This window comes from Haemaphysalis longicornis, unplaced genomic scaffold, assembly GCF_048455015.1.
Source record: "Haemaphysalis longicornis isolate Haplotype H1 unplaced genomic scaffold, Haemaphysalis longicornis Haplotype H1 scaffold_2, whole genome shotgun sequence".
In the NCBI taxonomy this organism is placed as follows: Eukaryota; Metazoa; Arthropoda; class Arachnida; order Ixodida; family Ixodidae; genus Haemaphysalis; species Haemaphysalis longicornis.
The window spans coordinates 165,331,105-165,355,686 of record NW_027526295.1 but is presented as its reverse complement, the minus strand read 5'-3'; the positions used below and the strand labels follow the sequence as shown (position 1 = coordinate 165,355,686).

The 24,582-nt window shown below is 49.9% G+C and overlaps 1 protein-coding gene across 1 annotated transcript; it reads left to right on the top strand.

The window, feature by feature from the left end:
* The first annotated feature begins 21,012 nt into the window (after positions 1 to 21,012).
* Mrpl44 (mitochondrial ribosomal protein L44) lies at positions 21,013 to 22,196 on the top strand. The gene has a single exon (XM_077698591.1). It carries the CDS (start codon positions 21,058 to 21,060, stop codon positions 22,081 to 22,083), a length of 1,026 nt encoding a protein of 341 aa, XP_077554717.1. The 5' UTR covers positions 21,013 to 21,057; the 3' UTR covers positions 22,084 to 22,196.
* The last annotated feature ends 2,386 nt before the right edge of the window (positions 22,197 to 24,582 follow it).

The following is a 24,582-nucleotide window of genomic DNA, read 5'->3' as shown; positions in this document are numbered from 1 at the left end:
AGTGCTTCCGGTGGTTTAACATTGGCAACGAGATATAGGTGCTTACCGGAAACTAACGGTGAATATGTCACCGAAACTGTAGACATTGCAATTTAACATACCACAAGCCTTGAGCCTGCGTAAAAATGACGGGAAGTGAACGAAATGGTTTAGATGCTCAGAGCGTACGTCTTCGCAAATACGCAGTTGCATTCGGCAAGCGGTGATTGCAGCGACGCCGCTTTTCTTATTCCGGTTCTATACGTTCACTGTGAAAACAAAACAAAACGAAGGTTGGAAAAACTACAGCAAGAATACTTGCAAGAATCGAAGCAGATCATGGGAACAGATTAAGCGCCAGGCAGAACTGGAGTAAGGAAAACTGATAGGAAAGAGGCGCTAAATCTGTTCCCACGATTAAGTATACCAACTAGCTCGCATCAACAAATTAAAACCGAAGCAGACTTTCCGGTGGATTGATGAATGTACATATATGATGCTTCTTGCTGCCATGATTTGAAGCGCAACAAAAACACACGGACGAAGAACAGAGTAGACGAGACAAGCGCTTGCCTCGCCTGTCTCGTCTGTCGCCTGTCTCGTCTACTCTGTTCTTCGTCCGTGTGTTTTTGTTGCGCTTCAAATCATGGCATCTATTCACCAACTAGCCCAGCAAGAAGTTCTTCTCAGATGCTTCTCGCGGCTCCCAATATTGCGTCTGCTAAAACGCAAGCCTAACGATACGTAAACAATTTCAGTATAACGATTGATTGATTGATTGATTGATTGATTGATTGATTGATTGATTGATTGATTGATTGATTGATTGATTGATTGTAGGGTTTAACGCGCCGACGCAACGCAGGCGATGAGGCGCGCCGTATGCTCCGGATTAATTTTGACCACCTGGGGATCTTTAACGAGCGCCGATCTTGCCTGCGGGCGCGCACAAAAGAAGTGTTGAAACTGTGGTAATAAATGTTACCACAATTTCAATTTACTATAATTTCGAATAACATTCAAGTTACCACAGTTTCAAATTACATGCAACCAGAACACAAGCGAACCTGACGGCACACCCCGGCCCACCACGCGGCTCCGCCCAACCTTACTATAATAGATCTAGTAACGTTGGCTCCGCCAGTGCCTTTACTTTTTGAAGCGCACTCCACGACGGTGTTTTCCTCAACATATATGATCACCTGGCAAGATTGTACATAACGACCACTGCTCATACACGGCGAACGTACAACACACCTTCCTCGCTTAGCAGTACATGACGACAGCCCAATATGATTGATCCGCCTACCGGCGACGCCAAAAGGTTGGGGATGGCACGAACTGAAAACTTTCATATGACTGTCCAGAAGGCGCGTAAGAGGGGCGGCTCTGATAAATAGTGATTTTCTGTACAAGCTTAGATAGACTGTTCTGCGTTAACTCAGGGTTGGTCGGCTCACGTATTTTTGTATTCCGCATGGAATTTTGTTGACGATATTGCCTACCAGAATGCCATTGGGAGGGAAAATAGCTTTTTGATTAGTTTTGTTTTCGTGAATGTGATGTGTGTAGGACAGCAAAGTAATTTGTTTAATCAAGCTAGGTGTGAATACATTAATTAGGAAGCTGGTAGCCATCGCCTCTTGAGCCGCATCGCAACGATGCCAAATAACCGTGGGAAAAAAAATGGCTGCCTTTTCTCTGACCCTCGAGAGAGCCCTAAGTAAATTGTTACGCGCCGGTGTTTGTTCTTGTTGGTGTTCCTTGGCAAGTCTGCGTTACTCCGCTTTGGTTTAGAATTTCGCAGAACTGTAACCTGGCGCGCTTTCTTGTTTTTCTTCTAAGGCGGCCCGCCCCGTTTCTTTCTTAGGTAGCTTAGCAGCTGTTCGAGAAATTCAAAAGCACAGTGGACGAAGTGGAGCTGCCATGTATCTTTTCAGAAGCTTGCGTTTCTTTTCTGTGACGGAGGAGTCCTATGACGTAGAAATGGTGTCTTCCAATCGGAATCCACTCGCAATCTAAAAATGTCCGCCAAACGGAATTCCGGATTCCCGACAGGACGACACCGGTTTCGACGATGTTTCGCCCTACGCGCGACGCAGCGTCGCCTGATCGAGTACACAGAATGGGTGTTTTAATACCAGGAGACTTGGATGCCGACGGCTTAGACGCGCTGCTCTTTCCAACTGCTTGGATTCTCTCGGAGTTCCCGACTTGAACCGGGGGCGCCAAATTTCCCCCACGGCTTGCTGGTTCCACTGCACCCAAAAGAAATGCATCACAGTTCATCCCGTTGCTTCTATCGAGACGTTGTGCAAGAAGTTAGTGGGCTAAGTGGTTGCGAGGCTTAGTACTTGAACGTGGTAATTTTGCGAGGATAAGCAACTTATCTGGATAAATTCGGGCAAAGAAAATGTCAGTGCAGTCTGCAGCAAACGCAGAAAAGGCAAGGCATAATCTGTCAGCTAACTCACCGGGAGGCCGCCCCGCACCGTCAGGCTCCATGGCCGTTTTTCATTCTTCTTCTTCTGATGATGATTACGATGATGATGCCACCAAAGAGCTTGACATGTACCCGCAAGGTGGGATTACGCCAGGTCGTCTGCTGTGCTCTCGGTTGAAGGCGGCACACAAAAATTAACTGGCAAAAACAAAAGTGCAAGAAACTGTACGGTGACTCATTACTCGTCCCCTCAGCAGCCTCACACGGAAATATATACACAAGAATCTGTGGCAATATAAATGTTTGGTATACAAGTTAACTCATCGTAGCCATTTTTTTACACGAAGCTGTCAATGGTTAAGGCGAACCCTCCGCTGTTAGCGAGCAGAGACTCCGGGGAAGCACGGAGTGCGCATGCGCGAAAGGAACCGAGTGCGAGGGGCGCCAAGTCACAAAGGGGAAATGAACGTCGGAGTCTACCGCGGCGAAAAGCGCCATGGTCACGTGTTTGTGACGTGGCTGGCGAGGCACTAAGGAGAGGAGAGAGAGAGAAGGCTCTTTATTAAAAAAGCAGAGTTTTGCCGGCGTTTGCAATCGCCTACATGCTTCTCTGCTAGGGGTCAGCGATGTAGGAAAAACAGGCCCTAGAAAGAGGTTGGCAGGAAGAGAACATTCCCGCAGTCGATCGCGCATTGGTACGAGGAACGATGGCCGCGTACGATACGAAGATACAGGCCAAATTTTAAGTGCAATGCACTTCTTAAGCGACCCTGAACCTGCGTCCACCGGCGATGTCCGCGCACGTGGAGATGGGCGCGCGCAGCCTGGCCGCTGACATGGCACATACCCACGTGGGGGATTGGCCAGGAATCTCCTCGTCTTCCTTGGCAACGGGGGGAGATGGGCGCGCGCTGCCTGGCCGCTGACATGGCACATACCCACGTGGGGGATTGGCCAAGAATCGGGCGTGAGAAGGGCTAATGCACCTGCTTAAAGGAGTACTGACACGAAATTTCAAAGCTGAGATCCGCTCTAGCAATCAAGTACAACGACAACACAAATAGGTGTCTGTGAATAAATGCATCTTTCTTTCTTTGTAGTTGTGTGTGTGTGTGTGATCTCTCTTTCGCGAACATTACCGAACCGCGCAAATTCAACTCGTGCATTCGCACTTTCACATTCTTCCCCTCGGGGAAATGCGGGGAATTTTTCGCTCCAACGTTACCATAAGACGGCCGCACGTGCTTCATACTTCAAGTTGTACGTTTTCAGGTTTTATATATTTTTTTAAATGGGGGTAAAAATCGGGTGCTATTTTCAAACTAATAATGGGGAAGACTTCGTTTTTTTTTTTCGAAAAACATTTCGAAATGGTTTTTTTTTTTCATGTTAAATCTACGGATGTACTATGCAATACACTCAGTTTATTTTATAAGCATGTATCACGAGCTTCTTAGCTTTAATACGTTAAAATTTGTGTTTCAAGCTGTGTTTGTTTCAAGCTGGCAATAATGGGGATATCAGGGTTTTCCAGCAAATACTCTCCGAAATTTGGCTTTTGTTTGGTAGTGGATCAGTAATGGGGGCAGTAAAGAACATTGGTAACTTCTCAGAAATTAAACATTTTATTCACAGAAAGTTCGTCATCGATTTTTGACACATCCGTGTTTACGTACATGTTGCATGCGCAACATGTCGGCTTCTATTCGAGACTAGTCCGATCGTTGAACGTATGTCAGACGCGAGGAAGTTCGCTCGTCATCACAGCTTCCATTAGGTAGGCACAACGATGTCAGTGCAGTATTTACCAGCCTGGGGAAGAGAGTGGTAGAGTCTCGCCAATACTCAATGAGCTCGAAACCTGTGTTTGTGGGGATTGCTTCCAGCAGGTACTGGTTGAGAACGGCGGACCGTCAGCGCACGATTGTGCAAATCGCTGCTTTGAAAGGCCCATTCAAGGAGAAATTGGGTCTAACCCGGTTCTCCTGAAACATGTTTGGGGTGTAAAAATGGGGTAAAATCGGGTTTTACCCGAAAACGAACAACCCTCTTCACATTCCGGAGGAACGCCGCACGCACGATGAAGAACGTCGCGAGCAGCTTCGCGCATGGAACCGTCGCTGCAGTGAGAAAATGATACCGCGTCCGTGCCGCCGTATGTAGCCATCGCCTTCGGGCCGATTCGTCCTACCGGGAAGACGAACTTGCCCGCGCCTCCGAATGTAACCATGGACGTCTGGCAGATCCGGTGGTACGGGAGCAAGAGCTGGACAGCGATGCCCAACACGAGAGACAGTGCCAGAACGGTGACGACGCTGCGGCTAGAAAAAAATAATGTAAAATGTGGTGTAGATGCAGTACTGTCGACGAGTCTGTCGTACAGCCGTGTCGCCAGTACAGCTGCCCTAATCGACCCCGCCCGCAGCGTGGAATGGCCATGAATTTATTTTTTGCTTCTACAAATAACATGCGGAAGACCGGTGACTCTGGATTCCACGCAGGTTAGCACTAGATGTCTGAAATGGTAAATGCAAGATTCTGATGAAGCCTCTCCAGTGGCGTTAGGCCTACGGCGTACGGCGCCTGTCGCCGCTGCCATGGGGTTGCTCGCGCTCGCCTGTGTAGTGCGCGGCAACGCGTACTTTTACGCACGGTTGGGTCGGTGCACGAGAACGTCGTTGATACGCGCTGTTACGATTCAGCGCGCCGCTATTCTGTTCGCGCATACAGCAAACTTTGTGCAGTGGTCCTGTGATTTGTGGCAGAGCCTACCCTCCTCATGTACGCCGGCGCGTCGGCCTCTTGCTGTCGGTGACTCAACCTCGGCGGCTGCAAACGGTTCTTCGCAACGTTACTAGAATATTCTAGTAACGTTGGGGTTTTCGTGGTGAGACTTGCCCGCGGCGAAGTGGACGCCGCAGCCGGGACATCCTCTCCCCCTCTTTCAACGAGCACCGCTACTCAACGCCACCTAGGTGGCGTTGCGCTACTGCTGGCCTCACGAACTCTAGAAAGAGTGTTGTGCGTATCTGTGCTATTTTCGGACCGTGTGCACAGAAGCATTGGAAAAGCCGCGCAGCCGTTACGGCTTGTGTGTATAAAATCCACTCTCGAGAGAGAGGTAGAAAGATTGATTTCATTTTGCAGCAGCGAATCTGTGCTGTCGCCCTGTCGAGTCACGCTGTAACCTTGCCCGGAAGGGTATTGTTCCTGTATTGCTTCGGCTCATCTTTCTCCATGCAGTAAACATGTTTAGCTCGCCTTCGGCTTCTTGTCGTCATCCCCAGCAACCTTTGCTGGCCGCTCTTCAACACGCACACTAAACCGTTTGGCCAAAAAGGGTGTAGCATAAGTGGGAAAAAGGTGTTGGGAACCCATTACACCCTTTTTCTTTAATCTCAACACCCTTTTCCTAGCTCTACACCCATTTTGTGTTAAATAAAAGGGCGTTGATCAACTTCAACACCCTTGGTTTTTCTTAGGGTGTTGAAAGGGTGTGGAAAAGGCCCTGTTTAGCTGTTCATTGAATAACGCCATGCATACATGTATAATTGCACTGTAAAGAAGACGTCCCCTCATACCCTCCTCTACTCGTAAGAAATATTCAAAAGCAAAAAAAAATGACTGTTCGTCTGCAATGATCGCTCGTTTCCATATACGGTGCGTCCCATGCCTCAAGCTAAGCTTTCGCACGTGAGATATCAATTTGCACATTTAAAATAAATAAAAAACTATAGTTGTGTGGCGAAAAGGGCGTTGAACGACGGCAACACGCTTGGCTTCCTGTAGGGTGTTGAAACAAAATGTTCTGTTGCAAAAAAAAAAAGAACAGCGCAGCTGCGGGTCCACCTAGTTTCTTCCGGTGTCGCTAAGTTTTGCTACGTTTTCTAGGCTTTGCGATGTTCTTGCTAAGCTAGGATAAGCTCTCAGGGTTGAGGCCAAGTTTAACCGGATTTTACAAGGCTGTTCCAGTGTGTCCCTCACACTGACAGAGGATCCAAGAAGGAAACAAGCTAGGTCGGCCCCCAGCTATGCTGTTTCTCCAGCCTTGCACCACCATTGCAAGCTGCGCCAATTCTTCTTGCGTTTTAGAATAGTACCTTTGAAATGGTGTAGTAAGAGGTGCGTATACGCTTGAGCCTTCTGTGATAACACTCGAACAGGCTACAAAGCCGGCTTCACTGGTATAACACCTTATCTGCGGTGGTGCACCCTTTAGAGGGGGCGCAGTTCGTTTTCTGTCTTTTTTAGCTAACGCCACCGAACCTAGTTCAAGGTTAAACAGCTTCACTTGTAATAAATTATGCCAATTTATGCTGCTTGAAACATCGTGAGGTACAAAACATACCCCGCTTGTAGAAAATGTTCTGTCCACCCGTGTAAACGGGTGGACAGAAGTTGGAGGTCTCTTACACCCTTTTTCTTCACACACTTTTTCTTAGTTTCCAACACCCTAATTTGTAGCTTTACACCCTTTTGGGGAAAAAGGGTGTTAAACCATCGAACACCCTTCTTAAAGGGTGTTGAGATGGCGGGGAATATTTGTCTTGTATTTAATAAAATTTTATGACTTATTGAACATAATAACTACCTCTCGATTAAAAAGTTTTTGCAAATCCAGATGCTGATTTGTGTATGCTTACATTAAAATGCATAATTCCGAAATTAGCGCCAAAATATTTTATTTTTGCGATAAGACCACCGGCTCTACTGGAGGACTTTCCTCTGCTCGCGATAAAACCATGAAGAGCAGATGTATTTTTAAGTAAGTATGTATTCGCTGTCCCCATGCATCCAGTTAGTTTTCTTGCTCAATTCATTTGATGGTCAAGTGTGACTTGTGCGTGTAGAATGTATCTGTATGTGATGCAGCGCTCTCGGCCCATCCACACCGTCACACGTAGCTCCACTGCCTTATTTTAGGGTGTTGAGCAACCTCACACCCCTTTTTAAAAGTGGTCACCCGAACACCCTTTTTTCATCTTTACACCCTTTTTTAGCCAAAACATCTTGTAAAGGTGTTCGCCATGGGACAAGATTCTTACACCCTTTTCGGCCAAAAAAAGTGCAAGAAAGTTTAGTGTGCGCTACCACGCGTGACAGAGGCGACGTAGCCGGGTTCGGGGACGCCTTCCCGTACGAAACAGTATAAAACCCACCCTCCTGGTGGGTAGATCAGATCGTTTTGCAGCAGCGAATCCAAGCTGTCGCCCTGTCGAGTCATGTCGTCATCCCGGAAGGGTATTGTTCCTGTATTACTTTGGCTTATGTATCGCCATGCAGTAAACCAGTTAAGTTTGCCTTCGGCTCCTTGTGTTCATCACCAAGGCAGCAACCTTTTCTGGCCGCTTTTCACCACGCACCACACGCGACGGAGGCGAAGGAGCCCGGGTCGGGGACGCCTTCCCGAACGTAAGAGCGCCGATATGGTTGGGCCTTTATGCGAGGATCTCACCATCTACTACAAACATGCAGATATGCTTGTGCCAGAAAAGTAATCAGAAATGCAGTTGTAAATGCGTCCCGCCATGCGTTGATGCCGCATTGCTGTGCGGAAAGATTCATGGAGGAAACATACCCGATCTGCCAAATCGGCGTATGTGTTCTTCATGAAGTTATATCATGAAGCTATTATGATGATAATGAGGACTGCGATGTTGTTTTGCGCCGTCAAGTCTGCGTGCTTCACGCTTGTTGCATTGGTAACCGCATTATCAGTGCTGCTCCGGCGCTTGCGGAGCCAGACATCTGCGACGGATGTACGTCATTAGAGAGTTTTAGCAGTACGTTCGTTACGTTAGTTACGTTCGTTACGTTGCTACCGGGTTTACCGGGACCCGACTGCGCATGCGCCATTTGTTCCGTACGCGGCCGGCGTCTATCCCGGCGCTCTGCTTCCGTGTTACCGGTGTTACCGTATCCGGAGCCCGCAACCGGCTTGCTCGGGTGTTGAGAACTTTAGGCTTAGCGTCCTGGCGATCGCCGCTATCTGTGCAACTGCGAATGACACTCCGTAACACAACGTTTCACCTCACTATCGTCCCCTTTCTCGCATGTGAAACTTTATTTGAGCTACAACTGCCGTGAGCGATCGGTGACCGAGACATCTGCGTAGCCTGTTTCGATGCTTCCGAGGCAGGTATCGCCATCTCTCGGCCACTCGCCGCACCGCGCGCCGCGGCATCCACTGCCGGTCAGCATATGCTTGCATCGCGGCAGATATATCTGATCGCCGCTTTTAAAATAAGCCCCGAGAACAATCCCTAGCACAATTTTTCACCACACTAACACCTACTTTCTCGCAGGTGGAACTTCGTTTTAGTGATCAGATTGATTCGAAAGAACAGCGACAAGCGGTTGCTACCGTGGTCTGCGCCGGTTCGAGCCGCTGAGTGTGCCGAGCTGGCAGGCGCGACCGGCGTGTGCGTAGGGTTGCCACTTTTCCCCGAAAAAAAAACCGGCCATTCGGGGGGGGGGGGGGGGGGGGGTATATAGAATGTTTATTTTGTGTTAAAAAAAAAGACGCAGTGTTTCTGACAAGCAGTGCCATTTATTGTGGTGTTTTCTTAGAGAGAAATCAACATAACGTTTGTACTGAAAGTGATTTCACTGAAACGTAACCGCGGCGGTAGCATTTTGTTTTGTTCCTCCCTAAGGTCCCCCTCCATATCAGGCAGCGCACTCGCCTGCGTATTTTCTCTGGTCGCGTGTCTTTGCGCAGCTTGTCGACACATATTCATCGTCTTGGTTGTTGAATTGACGCTTATAAAACGCCAAAACGGACATAATCACGGCCCACGGGCCAAAAAACCGGCCAATGACGGCCGGTTTTAGATATGGACCGGCAACCGGCCCGCTGTTTAAAAAACCGGTCGGGCCGGTCCAAAACCGGGCAGGTGGCAACCCTACGTGTGCGCGGACTGTTTCCGATGCAGAAAACGCTTCACGATTGCCTGCTTTATCCATTTCTTGCGTACAAACCCGCGGAATCTACAAATTCAGCTCAGCGATCGTCGTAGTTGACCATGGTGCAAAAACAGTGGGCGGAGCGGCGCCGACGAGGCATCGCACACCCGCATCGGGCCATGTGTCTCAAATTCACGCGTACGACTAGTCGTGGTGACAGTCGTAACGATCAGTCGCATACGAATCGCGTGTCCAATTGTACATGTGTCTAGCGCTTCAATCGGGCAAGGCCAAGGCCATTCCTCCACGTGAACGGCGCGCGATGTCGTCACCTGCGCTCGCTCTGGTGCCGTCGCCGCCACCGCAGCCCCTGCCTCACAATGCGTCCGGCCGAGCGCGATTTATTTTAGATTTGCAATGCTTTAGGGGAAACTGCGTTGTTTATTTACGTATTTTTAGCGTGCGGATTTTTGCAGCTACTCGGCTAATCAGCCGTCACACGGAACGAACGGTACGACGCTACGGAGTGCTAAAACACGTTTTCCGTTTCACTCTACGGAAAGAACCCGGTACGTACGCGCGCATGCGCAGTCGGGTTCCGGTAAACCCGGTAGCAACGTAACGAACGTAACAAACGTAACGAACGTACTGCTAAAACTCTCTATTGTCGGTCAGATCCCAGTTCACGCGCAGGAGTTTCACCATCTCCATGAGCTTTAAATTTCCTACGCTGCAGCTGAACAGCGTAATAGGACGTTACAATCCAATACGAGTGAGCACTTCGCTAGGTTTAAAAATTGGCACGATGTGAGCGCACTTCAATTCTGGTCTTTCAAGAGCGGTTGAACATTGTGATAAATCACAGCTTTGTATTGGCGCCTAAATGGCGTCAGATCATATTGCTGATCTCGTCAGGACCTGGAGAGGGCGCTTTCTGAACTGAGGCCAGACCAGCTTCAATCTCCACCGTACTTTGCGAAGTGCACTTGCTGGACTTCACCCTTCCTTTGTAACAACCGGGTCAGACACACGCCCAAAGTTTGATTGATTGATTATTGATTATGACGTCTAACGCGCCGGCGCTACACAGGCGATGAGGCGCACCGTAGTGGAGGGCTCCAGATTGATTTTGACCATTTGGGATATTTAACGTGCGCCGAAATCTTGAACACACGGGCGTTTACATTTTTTGCTTCCATCAAAAAAGCGGCCGCTGCGGCCGGGAATCGAACCCGTGTCCTTGGGCTCAACAGCAGCCTTACACGCTGGAACAGCCTTGTACAATCCGGCTAAATTTGGCCTCACCCCTCGGCACTTAGCCTATCCTAGCAATTAAGAGCGTCCCAAAATCAAACAATATTTAGCAAAGCCTAGCAAAACCTAGCAAAACTCAGCAGCAGCGGAAGACGCTAGGTCGACTTCCAGCTCCGCTATTTTTTTTCAACTGAACACCTATTGCACACCCTTTCAACACCCTACAGGAGAGACTAAGGGTGTTGCAGTCAGTAAAAAGCTACAAATTAGGCTGTTGGAACATAAGGAAAAGGGCGTAATGACTTTCCAACACCCTTATTCCACTTAGGCTACCCCCTTTTTAGGCGATAAGGGTGCAAAGAAGCTCAGTGTGCACCGTGGTGTGCACATAGCTCATTTGTAGACAGGCAAGATTATCGTCACAGAGTCCAAGCCCCCGCCGACTTTTAGTCGAAAAGACCTGCGTCACTATGAAAGCAGGAACGCAGCCGATATTCTTAGAACTTTGGGGGATTTGGCCAGTTTTGAACGAGCAGATACGCTCACCCGAGCAAACCACCTAACCAGGCATCTGACCCGCAACCCCCGACCTAAGGAACTGCACAACCACCGTCCTTTTTTGTACATTTATACTCCGTGCCTTTTCGGGCAGAGATCATAAGGCAGCAGACCGTCCTCTGACATTTATGCACTAATACACTATCCACAGCTTCTGGGCTTGTGCTCGGTACCGACCCGCATCTCAAACCCTTCTCTGTCATCCTTGGAGTCGATGCTGTCGAACTCTTCTCTGTCATCCTTGGAGTCGATGCTGTCATCCTTGGAGTCGATGCCAGCGCGACGGCGCATCTCCTGCTCACGTCGAGGGAGGCGGAAGCCTCTACCACAGTTTCTCAAGAGGGCACTGTAGACTAAGAGTACTTCAAGAACAAGACCCTTGTACCAGAGTATCTTGTCGCATTCAGTACCCTATGGAAGGGTGTACCAGGACTACGCGAGTCTTGCGGCTTGCTCTACAAAAGTTTCTTGGATTAAGAGTTGAAAAAGGCTAGGCGCATGACAAGAAAGAGCAGTGCAATTTTTCTTGCACTTTTGGAGTGGCCATAGAACGAAGGTCTATAAGATGGTCTTTGCTACCTATGGCGGTGATACCAACAGGTATGATTTAGGCCAAATCGAAGTAGCGCATCAAGAAACAGTAAAGGAATATTGTAAACCGTGAATGATCCCAGAACTGTTTTTAATATTTTAAGTAGATCAGCTAAACGCCCCGATAAATGAGTCACCTGCGAATTTCTAGTTTCTATCCTGCCAAGTTTGCCCTCCATGTTGCGGTATAATCTACTGAGAAAGAATACCAAGTGAGAGGAGGGGTGACATTACCCAATACGGTTCCGCCGTAAGCCCACAGTTTCTTACAAAGTTGCCATACTAAAATTTTGGCGGGAGGTCTCGGGAGCTGTGAACTTTTCTACGAGTACCGTTACTAGCATCACAAGCCTCTTTTCGTAATTCTGCACGTACAGAATTGACCTCAGCTTTGAGCTGGCTGTTTTCCCAAGGAGACTGCAAGTACTATCTTCATTAGCACCATAAGCCACTTCATACTGGCCGTTTTTGGCCAACGTGTACGTACATAAACATGCCACAGTAAGTAATATGCTTTCCGAAAAGATCGCCCGTATACACCTTTAAACGAATTGACCGAACTTAATTATGGCGTAAGCACCTTGCTTCAACCTCAGACGAGTATCTTCCATCCCACCCCTTTAATAATCACTCCTTCCTCTTCGTAGCGCAACGATTTAATGATTTCGAATGATTTCGAATTTTGAGGTCATCTGTAGGGGAGAGTCTTTTCGTAGGTCGTTCCGACGCATCAGTCTATTTCGAATGAAATGAAGGGTGAGAAGACGAAGACGACGAAGGAGCTGTTTGTTGGCGTTCTCCGGCTACTGGTTGTTTTCGTCTCAACGGGCTCCATTACTTTGTTGCATCACTCCTGCTTATTTCTAGCGTCGTTGCAGTATTCCTGGCACCGATACGACACAGCGGCAAGTTCAAGGATGACCCCGCGGGGTCGTCCGCAAGCTCGGATCCCTACCCTCGGCCGCTAGGCTTAGCCCAGCAGCATCTGAGCTCCTTGCGACCAAAACCCGGCCCTGCCATGGCAGACGGGCTCGACCAGATACCACCGACCGAAACAACACAGCTGCCAGGAGCTTCTGCTGCGGCTGATGTTGCTGCTGGAACCTCTGACGACTTTCCTTCACTGATGGAGGTAACCGCCGACCCGTCCATGAAGCGATCTGCAGCCGAGCCACATACTGGTGCTACGGAGGGAGGGACTGCGCCTGCTGCAAAGCGGGCTTGTGCCGCTGGCAACACCCAGAAGTCTGCTTCGACTCCAACTCCCGCGAAAGCTCCCGTGACACCTACCCTGCGGAGCTCTTTGCCACAAGCCAGGTACAAAGTTGCCATCAAGCCTCGGCAGCATTTCAACATCCTGAGTCTACCGACCAAGACTTTGCAAAAATTTCTTGATGACTGCTTCGGGACAACTGGATTTACTGGATACGCTTATCATCGAGCTACGAACACTGTGTCAGTGTGGGTGACATCTCTAAATGCAGTGGCTAAGTTGTGCTCTCTAACGCACATAGCTCTTTCTGCTGACACAATTCTCAAAGTGCAAGCGTCCTGGTATCTGGAACTGACATCCGCCGTTATGCTGTCACGGGCGTCGATCCCGGGGAAGATCCGGACTACCTTCGCGACAACATCAGATGTGACACGCACGAAGTGTTTCTCGTGCGGTATATGGGATCCGGCCGCACATGCCTCGTGACGCTAAGGGGCCCGCTGGAGCCCCCAAACCGGCTTTTTTTCAACGGTTGTGTCCTCAGGCCCCGTCCCTTCCAGGCAGGGGTAGTGCACTGCTCTTTCGCCGTGGCCACATGAGCTCTTCATGTCCGTGCCCAACACCGGATCCCAATCAGGTCGAAACTACTCCACCTCAACAGCCAAAGTTTAAGTGTGGTCTTTGTCGCTCTGACGACCATGAGATCACAGATAAAGGCTGCCCCACCAAGAGCAAGGCCACGCGTGCGAAGCGCCGTGCATGGCGTGCTCGTTCCCAGCCAGACCCAACCTCAACGTTCAACCGTTTCGACTGTTTGGCGGAAGAGGATGAGGACGCAGTGGAGGAGGAGGAAGCTACGGAGCCTCCCTCGCAGCCAACATATCGAGACGCTGTTCGTGGTTTGCGCCGTCGCCTGAAAGCTGTTTCTGAGACGCCCTTGTCTCCTGCGGAGGATGAGCTTGTGGCCGTAGACCAACAGCTGGCTTTGCTGCAAGTTGAAATGAAGAAACTCAACACGCGAAGGTCTCAATTAACACGCCGGCGGCCGAACTTGCATCAATCCGCTGGAGATCCACCACGTCCACCTCGTGCATTCTCCAAGGCTCATCAGCACGCCCCGTCTACGACTTACCTTCCCTCACAGCCTGCCCCCCCCACTCTGACCCACAAGGAGCTCCTCCAGTTTGTGGTGTACCAGCTACAGACACTGGTTTCCGTGCTCGCCGCCCAAGTTCGCTAACCAGTCCGCTACCATGCCTGAATGGAACTGTCGGGGTCTCTCTACAAAAATTGGAGAAAATCGGCGGTGCAGCTCAAGTTCTACTCCTCCGGGCAAGGCGGCCGTTTATGTCCTATCTCGGTTTCCTCAAAACCCCATCCCTCTAAACTCGTGGTGTACAGACTGGCAGGAAGTGGTGGCGGTAAAAGTGCAGCTCCCGCGTTGTGCGATAATACTGGTGTCGTGCTACGTGCGCCCTTATAGTGGTCGTGCTCCCCGCCTGCGGCTGGGTTGGCTTACCCAACTACGGCGAGCTAACCCTGGGTGTCCCATTCTTGTGGCGGGGGACTTCAATGCTTCGCACTGCGACTGGGGATATCCGTCTTCAAGTGAGCGTGGTCGAGTGGTCTTGGAGCACTTCACCGATGCCAGCTTTACACTTTTAAGTGACATTACTATCCCAACACGCCGGTGTACCCACGTACGGATGCCCCCCTATTCACCTGACTTGTCGTGGTGGCTGGGTGCACAAACGGTATCCTGGCAACGTGAAGCTGACTGCTGGGGCAGCGACCATCACCCCATTCGCCTGGGCCTTATTCCAGAGTCGACGGGTCGCCTTCGTCGCCGTTGCACAGTGGTGAACTGGGACACCTTCCGTTCCACACTGAATGCATCCTTCTCGGAGCCCATTCCGGATCCCACCGCTCTTTTTCGGCGTGTCCTCATGGACTCCTCTCAACATACGTGGGTGGAGGAGTCCCGCCCAAAGCCCGATCTTCGGCTCCTGCAGCTTTGGGCTCAGCGCAAGCAAGCTGAAGTAATTTCCGCACGGGATCCTTCGTCCCTACCAGCCAGGCTTCAGTATCAGCGCCTTACCGCTGCTGCCAGGTGGCACGAAAAAAGACTGTCGAGGCAGCGCTGGCTTGACTGGTGCGCCTCTCTAGGCCCATCTTCCTCAACGGCGTCTGTTTGGCGGACGTTTCGCGCAATGGAATCGGGCAGTCGGCCTCCAGATGCAGCTGCCAGCGCTTGTATTGCGTCAAACAAGGACCCGGCACAATTCGCCCCCGACGTTGCTCGGGCCTTGTTTCCTGCATTTGACGTTGTGCCAGTCGCCATGCCGTCTCCGTTCCCCCTGCCTAACGGTGTTTGATTACGGCCTACTCATGAAGCCGTTTTGGGAATCCAGGCACTGTTCATAGTGGCTGAATTCCTGGCAGCGATCGATCACGCTAAACAGCGGACTGCTCCGGGTCCCGACGGCATAACTTACGAGGTGTACAAGAACATCGACGACCCAGCCCTCGTGCCGCTTTTGGACTCGGTTAATCAGGTGTGGCTCTTCGGTCAACTACCTGACTCTTGGCTTCGGGCGGATATTGTTCACATTCCAAAGACCGGGAAACCACCACATGTACTTCGGAACTTGCGCCCCATCGCCCTGACATCGACGCTGTGCAAGTTGTTAGAGCGAATGCTTGCAACACGGCTTCAGTGGTGGCTTGATACCTTTCAATGGTATCACCCGGCGCAAATTGGATTCAGGCGCCCTATCTCGGTACTGAGGATGGGTTGGAATACCTCTCATCTATGGTTTTAGTTGGAGGCCGATCCCGCCGTGTGAGATCTGTGCTCGCCATGGACATATGCAAGGCGTATGACAACGTTAGTCACGCTGCCATCCTACAAGTTCTACATGGCCTCCACCTTCCAGACAAAGTCTGCGATTTCGTCCGATACTTCCTTCAACACCGTTCTTTTTCCATCCGCATCAACGGAGCAAGTTTCGGTCACTTTACACCAGTCCGAGGCGTACCACAAGGGTCTGTTTTGTCTCCGCTTCTTTTCAACATCGTCATGTTGCCACTAGCTTGGCACCTTGCTTCAATCCGAGATCTATATTTCCTCATGTACGCGGATGACATTACGGTGTGGTCAGTGCATCCAGACCTTTCACGACAAGGTGAGTGCTTCCAGCAAGCACTAACAGACTGCCAGAGATGGTGCGAGTATGCGGGCCTCTCTCTCTCGCAAGAGAAAACTGCTTTACTTCCCGTGGCCAACGCTTGGGGCCGCCGCCTCCTTGCAGTGTCTCCCGTTTCACTGCAACTGAATGGGAACGACATACCCGTGGTTGACCGTCTTCGGGTCCTAGGACTAGAAATATCGGCATCAGGGTCAGCAGCTCAGTGGCTCCGGTCTGCTCGGCAGAAAGCCGGACAGATGCTCCACCTCGTTCGCCGCATCGCTCAGAAGTCTGGCGGGGCCTGCTGGACTGTTGCCCGTCTCCTAGTGCGCGCCGTACTACAGCCACGGCTTGTGTATCAGGCCCAGTTCCAGCACATGACGCAAGCGGACTGGGCTCGGCTTGAGGCCATCTACAGGGCCGCCATGCGCACCATTACTGGCCTCCCTCGCATAACACCAATCCCGCCGCTACAATCCGAAGCCCAGCTAAACACCCTAGATGAGATCATCCATCAGCATCGTTCCGCTCGCCTGCTAAAGCGTGGATATGTACCGGAGGCAGCGGATCTCGCTGCGTATATGGGCCACGTTCCTGATACGATGCCAGCCTTTTCTGCGGCTAGACCGCCCTGGCTCTACCATCAGGTGACGGACAACAAGCCTCTGGCAAGGCTACATGTCCGAACCTCGCGCCTTCATCAACCTCCGGATGCAGCCCTCCTTCATGTCCGTCACTGGGCGCCTGCGACGCGGACACGAGTCATACAGGCTTTCGTGGACGCCGGGGCACACGACTGCCTCGTAACCACAGCCTTGGCTTGTCCCTCTCACCCAACCTTAAACCAGTGCTGCACCTACGAGACCCTCCGACCTCTCCCAAGCCTGTTGGCAGAACTCACTGCAATTCGGGATGGTCTCCAAGCGCTCTCATCGACAATAACTACCGGTGTGAAACTGGAAATTTACGACGGCGATATGTGGCGACACGTGATCTACGTCGCGTTGCGCGTAGCACCAGCATGTCGGCACGTATTCACGCGATCCTGGACACATACCCATGCCCTGTGCGTGTATTGTGGGTTCGGCGGGACATGCTTCCTGCCCACATAGCGGCGGATCGCGCCTGTCGCCGTATAGACCTACAAAGGCCGCTGCCACTTCTTCCGGTGTCCACCCTAGAAGAACTGCTGGTGGAAAAGGAGAACCTCCGCCGCGCCACGCGTGCTTTACTTCCACCGCGTGGAACCGACCTCCCCAGTGGGCTCGCTCGCTGGGAGGAGGTCCTGCTGCGGAGGCTTCGAGTTGGGGTGGCATTATCCCCAGCAGTGACCCACGCTTGGCCTGCCCGATATCACGCACCGTTTGCGGACACCGGTCCATTTTGTACGGTCCCTGCGTCTGAAGCCGACACGAGCCACCTTCTATGGACCTGCCCTGCCCTTCAAACCTCTCGCCTGCAACACCTCCGGGGCACAGCGCTCCATCCTGGGAGACCCCCTGATCTACAGCGGTGGATATGGGGCCCTCAGTACCGGTCTCTGTTGACGTTTCTGCGTGAAACCAATGTAATGTTGTATATATGACTCTTATGCCGTAAGGCAAACTCTCGCAAAAAAAAAAAAAAAAAGATTGAAATGAAATGGGAAAAAATCTCTGGTAGAGTTAGGTCCTATCAGGTTAGGTTTGGTTGAGGTTAGTTTCAGCTTGAGTTTAGGTTGGGGTGGGGTTTTGATAAGGCTAGTGTATGTTACGTTACATTGAAACAGGGCCGTACCCAGAGGGGGGGGTTTGGGGGTTCGAACCCCTCCAGAAATCTTTTCCAGGCAGCACGTAAGCAATACTTACTGTTGCTTTCAGCCAAAATACCCCCTTCCCAAAATTCATACCCCCCCCCCCTCCCCCCCCGAAAACAATTTCTGGCTACGGCCCTGCGTTGAAATATCGCTTTATGTAGGTGATGCTCCAAAACGACTTGCAAACAAAATCTCCCCATCTGTAGTGAATCGAGAAAAAAACAGACCAAATGCTCTGCCTACACCTTTGTTACTGGACGATCATACCACAGTGAAACTTTCGGTGCCCTGACTCAGGGCCGTACCCAGAGGGGGGGTTTGGGGGTTCGAACCCTTCCCGAAATCTTTTCCAGGCAGCACGTAAACAATACTTACTGTTGCTTTCAGCCAAATTACCCCCTTCCCAAAATTCATAACACCCCCCGAAAAAAATTTCTGGGTACGGCCCTGCCCTGACTATTGTAAGCGGCAGCCAACGTTTTTAGATTAGGTCAGTTGGCAAAGAGCGCGGCCTTCCAAGCACCGCGGCGCGGGCCGGTGCTGTCGCCGACCAGGCGGTGGCGCTGCGGTAGCGTTGAGATCGGTCTCGGCGCGTCGTCTGCTACTCCTTGCTTGGAAAGGCGCCGGTGAACGACCACCGCACGCCTTTAATGTTCTTCTTTGACATGCGAAATCCAACTTCGCTCTACTCTTACGCTTTAGTGACAAGAGCTTTACATTTTTATCGACATTATAACGAGAAACAAGCTGTACTTAATGATGAATAAACTTTATTGGAGACCAGGTGCTGATGTTAGGGCACCCGCCCGGTGGGAGGCTTCCTTAGTCCGGGATGCCTTGGGCTATGCTGGCCATCTTAAGCTGTACTTAAGAAGAAAAAAAAAAGGCAAGGCTAACACTGCACAGTCTTCGGCTGCTTCCCGTTCTATTTATTTATTTTTCCATTTAGTTTTTCCCCAGTACGGGATCCCTTAAAGCTCAATAATGTTTAAAGCATAGCCGAACACGTCTTACACTTCTGAAACTGCGGGAAAGCCTACAATAGTCAGCCATCTACTTGGAATCAAGAAAAAAACGCCTCGACATTTTGATTTATGCTGTGTAAGAAAATGCAGTAGGTACGTTTTCACGAGAACATATTTACAACCCCAACAAAACTGATCAATTGAGCCGATTGGAAACCAAGTGCTGACGTGCGCGCTCACGTGCACGCGCTCAGCAAATTCTTGGTATTTTAACTGCGGACACGAAAAATTACGATTTGTTAAAGAGCTTCGCTGTTAACAAAGAATATTGAACCAATTATTAAACCAGTGTTTTTTTATTTCTTTGACAGGTATAAATGTGGTTTCTTAAAAGAAATAAACGTTTTTTCTCGGATGAGAATGCTTGTCGTACTGCTATTCTTTTTTGTTGGTTCGTAAATCTGATGGACTATCTGTTAGGGTCACAGAAACTTTAATTTATCTTCTTGTAGTCCTGATAAGCCGATTTTTTAAAGCGTTTCGCCTGGTAGTTTTTCCGCTGAGCCATCGCTTATGCTGTCTTCTGCGTTGATTTTTCCTGCTCGTTTCTTTTTGCAATCTGCAGATAGGCAACACTTCTCAGTTTTGACTAGTCAGAATGATTTATAAGAGGTTTAACGCGCCGACGCTTCACAGGCGATGAGGCGTGCCGTAGTGGAGGGCTCCGGATTAATTTTGACCACGCAGGGGATCTTTAACATGCGCTGAAATCTGAACACACGGGTGTTTTCGCTTTCCGCCTCTATCAGAATAGCGGCCGCCGTGGCCGGGAATCGAACCCGAGTCCTTCCGCCCAGCAGCACGGCGCCTTAGCCACCGCGCCGGGTTGGGATCTGATCTGGATGCACCGCGAATATGTTGTGCCGCACACACTGCATGCCCTTTCACGGCAGTTGTTGCGGATGAAACGTCTGGAAACAGGTAACATTTGTTACAAGGGCTGATCTTTAGCAACAATGTAGCAAATAAATGTTGTTACATTATTCTGCCTTGTCAGCTGGGGGTGAAATTCCCATTTTTATCGCTGTAGCTACACGGCGTAACAAGCAAACCTCTTGAATTAACTTCAACCGACAAGTTTTTCCCGACTACTGCACCCTTCTCAATGACCACAATTGAACCCAGAATCTCCGAGCTTGTAGAGGATAACCTGGGTAGGCGAAGCCTTCACATTCTACGATTGAAATGTCGGACATTTGCTGAATTCCTGCATAACCGCGAACCACAGCTCAGTTCCCAATGTACGTGCTGACATCGGCGCTTTCTACACCACTCGCGCCACTTACGCCAGTTTCCTCGTGCAAAGACCCATCATTTTGGCAGGACGCAACATAGGTGGGAACCACTGTCATCCATTTGGGTGGTTTTCGGCATGACTTTGACGTCTTTGGTGGCGACAGATGCTCAGGTATGTCAGGGAAAATACGAGGCGCCGCGCGGTCCCTCAGAGTCCACCTGCCTTACGGTATCCTTACAGTTTGACCACTCACGGCGTGTTCGTAACAGTTGACGATGTCTGAAGGCTCACAATGAATGTCACAAACGTATGTTTACAGCGTAACCTCGAAGTTTTTCCGCGGAATCGCGCTTTCCCACGCCTTCAATCCGTCAGGACCCTTCGGCGCTTTGAAGAAATGCCGCTGCACGGACTTGGCCGCTTCCGAAGCATACACCGAACGGCAGCCCGGCGCGCAGCACGTCAACAAACCGCACCGACACTTCAGAGATCTACTAAAATATGTATGCACGATAACAGCACAGAGCTAATACGTTAATACAGACGTGACGAACAGGCGAGCGCCAACAGCACAGCGTAAACACATGGCCGGGGCGAGCCTCGCTCCCATGGCTCGCTCCCCAAACTAGATCTCAACGCTACGCCAGCGCCACCTCTCGGACTGGCGACAAAATGGTGCCGCCTCTCGAGGCGCAGTTTGCAAACTGACCTAATCTAAAAACGTTGGCGGCAGCATAGAGAAAGAAATACTATGGCGGCAGTCTTATAGCAGACGACGCCGATCTCCTCGATCGTAGTGATCGTAGCGCCGTGGTCCGCAGAGCCGCATCGGTAGCCAAACCGAGTCGGGACAAGTTCACCTGCAAGCATGGAGCTCGTCGCACGTTGCTTTATGCGGACTGCTCCCAAAGTTTTACCTCTCCTCCGAGTGCAAGCCGTGACCAGAGTTTCTCAAGTATGTGGTTACAAGAGGTCACTTCCACCTATCCTAAAGCAGATGAAGGCCCGTCGGAAGAAAGCGGGCCCAGAACCTCTGCGACATCGCTCCGTCCTCCTGGAATGGAACTACGACGCCGAGATCTACGCATTTGCTCGGCGCCTGGGCGAGTCCTGGTCGGACAGCACGTTACGCACAGCATTCGTGCAAGAGTCGTACGTCGAGCGCGAGAGGAAGCAGCGAGAAGAGCTGGGCATGCAGGCCGAGGCCGACGGGACTGGCGTCGATGTAGGCCTAACGCCGAACACTGAACTTTCTGCGGCAGGTTTAAATATCTGCGAGCAGTTCATAACCGACTACTTGACGCACGCCTTTCCCAAGCTTCCTGCGGACGGAGTGGAGGCTGTAAAGCGTTACCTATTATCGAATGCGATACTTTCTCACGTGTCGAAGAACATCGGTACTTCCGATTTAATCTTGTGTGCCGATTTCCCCGTCGAAGAAAAAACTTTGGCCAACGTGCTTTTGGCCCTGATTGGCGGTTTGTCGAAGGACTGTGGACTGGAACGAGCGCAGTTGTTTGTGCGAGACTTTGTGGTGACGCAGCTGGTGGGCAAAGACGTCTGCGAGCTGTGGGATGTGTCCGATCCGCACGAGAGGCTTGCCGCCTTGCTCGAGGACTCGGGCAGGCCACCGGCCGAGCCAAGGTTGTTGTGGGAGTCGGGAAGGAACACTTTGGAGGCTAGTTTCTGCGTCGGCCTGTACTCTGACAAGCAAATGTTAGGCTACAGCGTCGGCGAAACGCTGTCCATCGCGCAGGAAATGGCGGCTAGGGACGCGCTGCGTCGCTTTTTCGCTCTCACGGTGGACAGGAATGTTTTACCGCTGAGCGAGAACAAGGTTGAGTCAAGGCCTGTCGAAACTAAGCAGAACTTTGTCGCGGAAGGAACGCCTTGATGAAAAAAAAAAAAAGCGTCTTAAAAGATAAGCAGTTACATTTATGTACATAGATTCCATACTTGTATTGCATAATGTAATTTTCCCTGGCATAAAAGACTGCTCCCTCTTGACGTCAACTTCGTTATGCCATGGTAGGTCCACAGCATCACACAGTGAAAACAGACATGAAGGTGCTTTTGTGAACTGCATTTTGTTGCTACATTTAACATTTCAGGTATCTTGTGTAGCATATGTGGCACAGCTGTTTTTTGCAAGTGCTGTTATAAATATGAGCAGTATAGTTGTATTTGCACAGAAAGGGAAACTGCTGCATCGATGGTGTAAACTTGACGAAAGATACTGGACGGAGCTGAATGCTGGTCTTGGAGATTTTTACCACCTCGAGCATTAATGCTGAATCTCTAGGCGAGTGCAACTGAGCATACTTGTCCAATTTTTGTGTTGTATTTTTCATCGTGTAATTTCACACAGGTGCTTCCAGGTTTTCGCCTCGGTAACAGCAGCAGGAAGTTACTGTGACAGGTCATAGTTGTCAAGGCCGTATGATCTAACATTGGCATTATTCTGACGTTTGCATGATTAGGAACAAACATTGACACTATTCTAACATTAGCATGATTAGGAACAAAAATATGCAACTGACACCATGCTAATTTCAGCCAAATGTCACATTAGCAAACTGCTGGTGTTGCCTTTTGGCAAGGATTCAGTCTTTTTTTAATGCTGCAATGTGCAGAAAAAAAAAATTTGGTATGTGCTAGACACAACGTGGTCAGACTTGTTCACAGATGGTAGGTAGAATTTCAGGCTGTGCATTGAATACGGATGTAACATAGGGTTATGCCGTGATGCAGTCAACTATTTCCTTCAAGCTCTCAGGAAATTCACTAACCGATAACTCTTGGGGCTTGCTTAAGAACTTTATAACTTGGAAGAAAACTTAATGCAGCCCAACTAGCCACAAAAAGGATCGTAGGAGTAATACTTTGGGATAGGAAAAAAAAGTGTCCTAGATTAGTCAACAAGCTTCGGTAGTCAACAACCGTTCTAATTCAGAGTTGGCCAAAGCATGTAATACAGAAGGCTGACAAGGAGTGGATTATGCTAGTCACAGAATGGCTATCAAGGGATAGGACTAGAAGTAGGCTACAAAAAACGGTAAGGAACTCCGGATCAAACCACCCGGAAGTCTACAGGGAAGGCCTCCACCTTGGCTGGCGATCGTGAACTCTCGAGAATTGGAGCATGTCTAACTAGAATACACGCTTCCAGAATCCACACATTGTATCCATTTCTACCTAAACCAATAAATTTAAAACAATTTGTTCAACTGAGAACCAGGTTTAATTTGTTTTCTTGTGCAGTGGGCATAAATTATAACATTAACAAGATTTAGACACAAGAACACAGGAGATTTTATTTAGGAGACCTGAAACGTGTGCTTTTGGTATATTTAGAAGGTGTGCCAACATTTTATTTATGAGCCGGGCCATTATTTTGCCTCTATGTAATACAAACTAGAACTACACCTGTGAGCACTTCTGTCCATACTTGTTTCACTTTACGATCATCACATAGTGATGCTGCTGTCCAGTGGGCATCACAAATTCACAGAACTCGTGCAAGTTCATACTGCACAAAACTTTCATTAGAGGTATATCTCCATGTAGCCTGGGCGTTCTCTAAACGTTATTTTTACAGAATACATTTTGTCAACTCGCATGAAAATAACGCACTAAACATTTGTACAGGAACATCTTCTGGCTAGACAAGGGTGAAAAGGAAACCTGTTACGGTGACTCAGTGGCTAAGGCGGCGTGCTGCGGAGCCCCATGATGCGGGTTCGATTCCCGGCTGCGGCAGGTGCTTGTCTGATGGAGGCGAAAAGCGAAAACGCCTGTGTTTGAAATTTCGGCACACGTTAAAGGTCCCCTGGTAGTCAGAATTAACCCGGAGCCCTCCACTAAGACATGCGTCGTCGCCTGTGAAGCATCAGCACGTTAAACCTAATAATCAATCAAAATCAGGTTGAAGGGGAACACAAAACAGCTCTAAACCATGCTTAAGCTGCAATTTTATTAATGAGAAATTAATATGATCGCTTGTAAAGGTGTTTCCGACTAGTTTTTACTGAAGTTCTGTGGTAACGACGGCTTCCAGTTGTGGCCTCAGTGGAGAGTTTTGACACCTTCTCATATTGAGCGCCATTGAGGTCCACTGACCAAATAATACGGTTACGAGAAGAACAAGCTGACAGTGGACCCATGCCACTGTAAGGCATTAGAGGGAGGAGGATGAATAAACATTATTTTAAAGCAATCAGCCCCATATAAGAGTCCTCATTCCAGGACCCCTTGAGACCATCCAGCTTCTTGGGCTGCCTTCATGAGCCCAAGCTAGTTGTCAGGGTCTGAGCTGGACAGTGCTTTTCTCCCAGTGCTCAGGGGAGGGGAAGGGCAGGCCACGAGGACACCGGCTTTGCTCTATTTGAACGAC

Coding starts and splice junctions, on each gene's coding strand:
- Mrpl44 (XM_077698591.1), top strand. CDS start 21,058: ATGGAGCTCGTCGCACGTTGCTTTATGCGGACTGCTCCCAAAGTTTTA.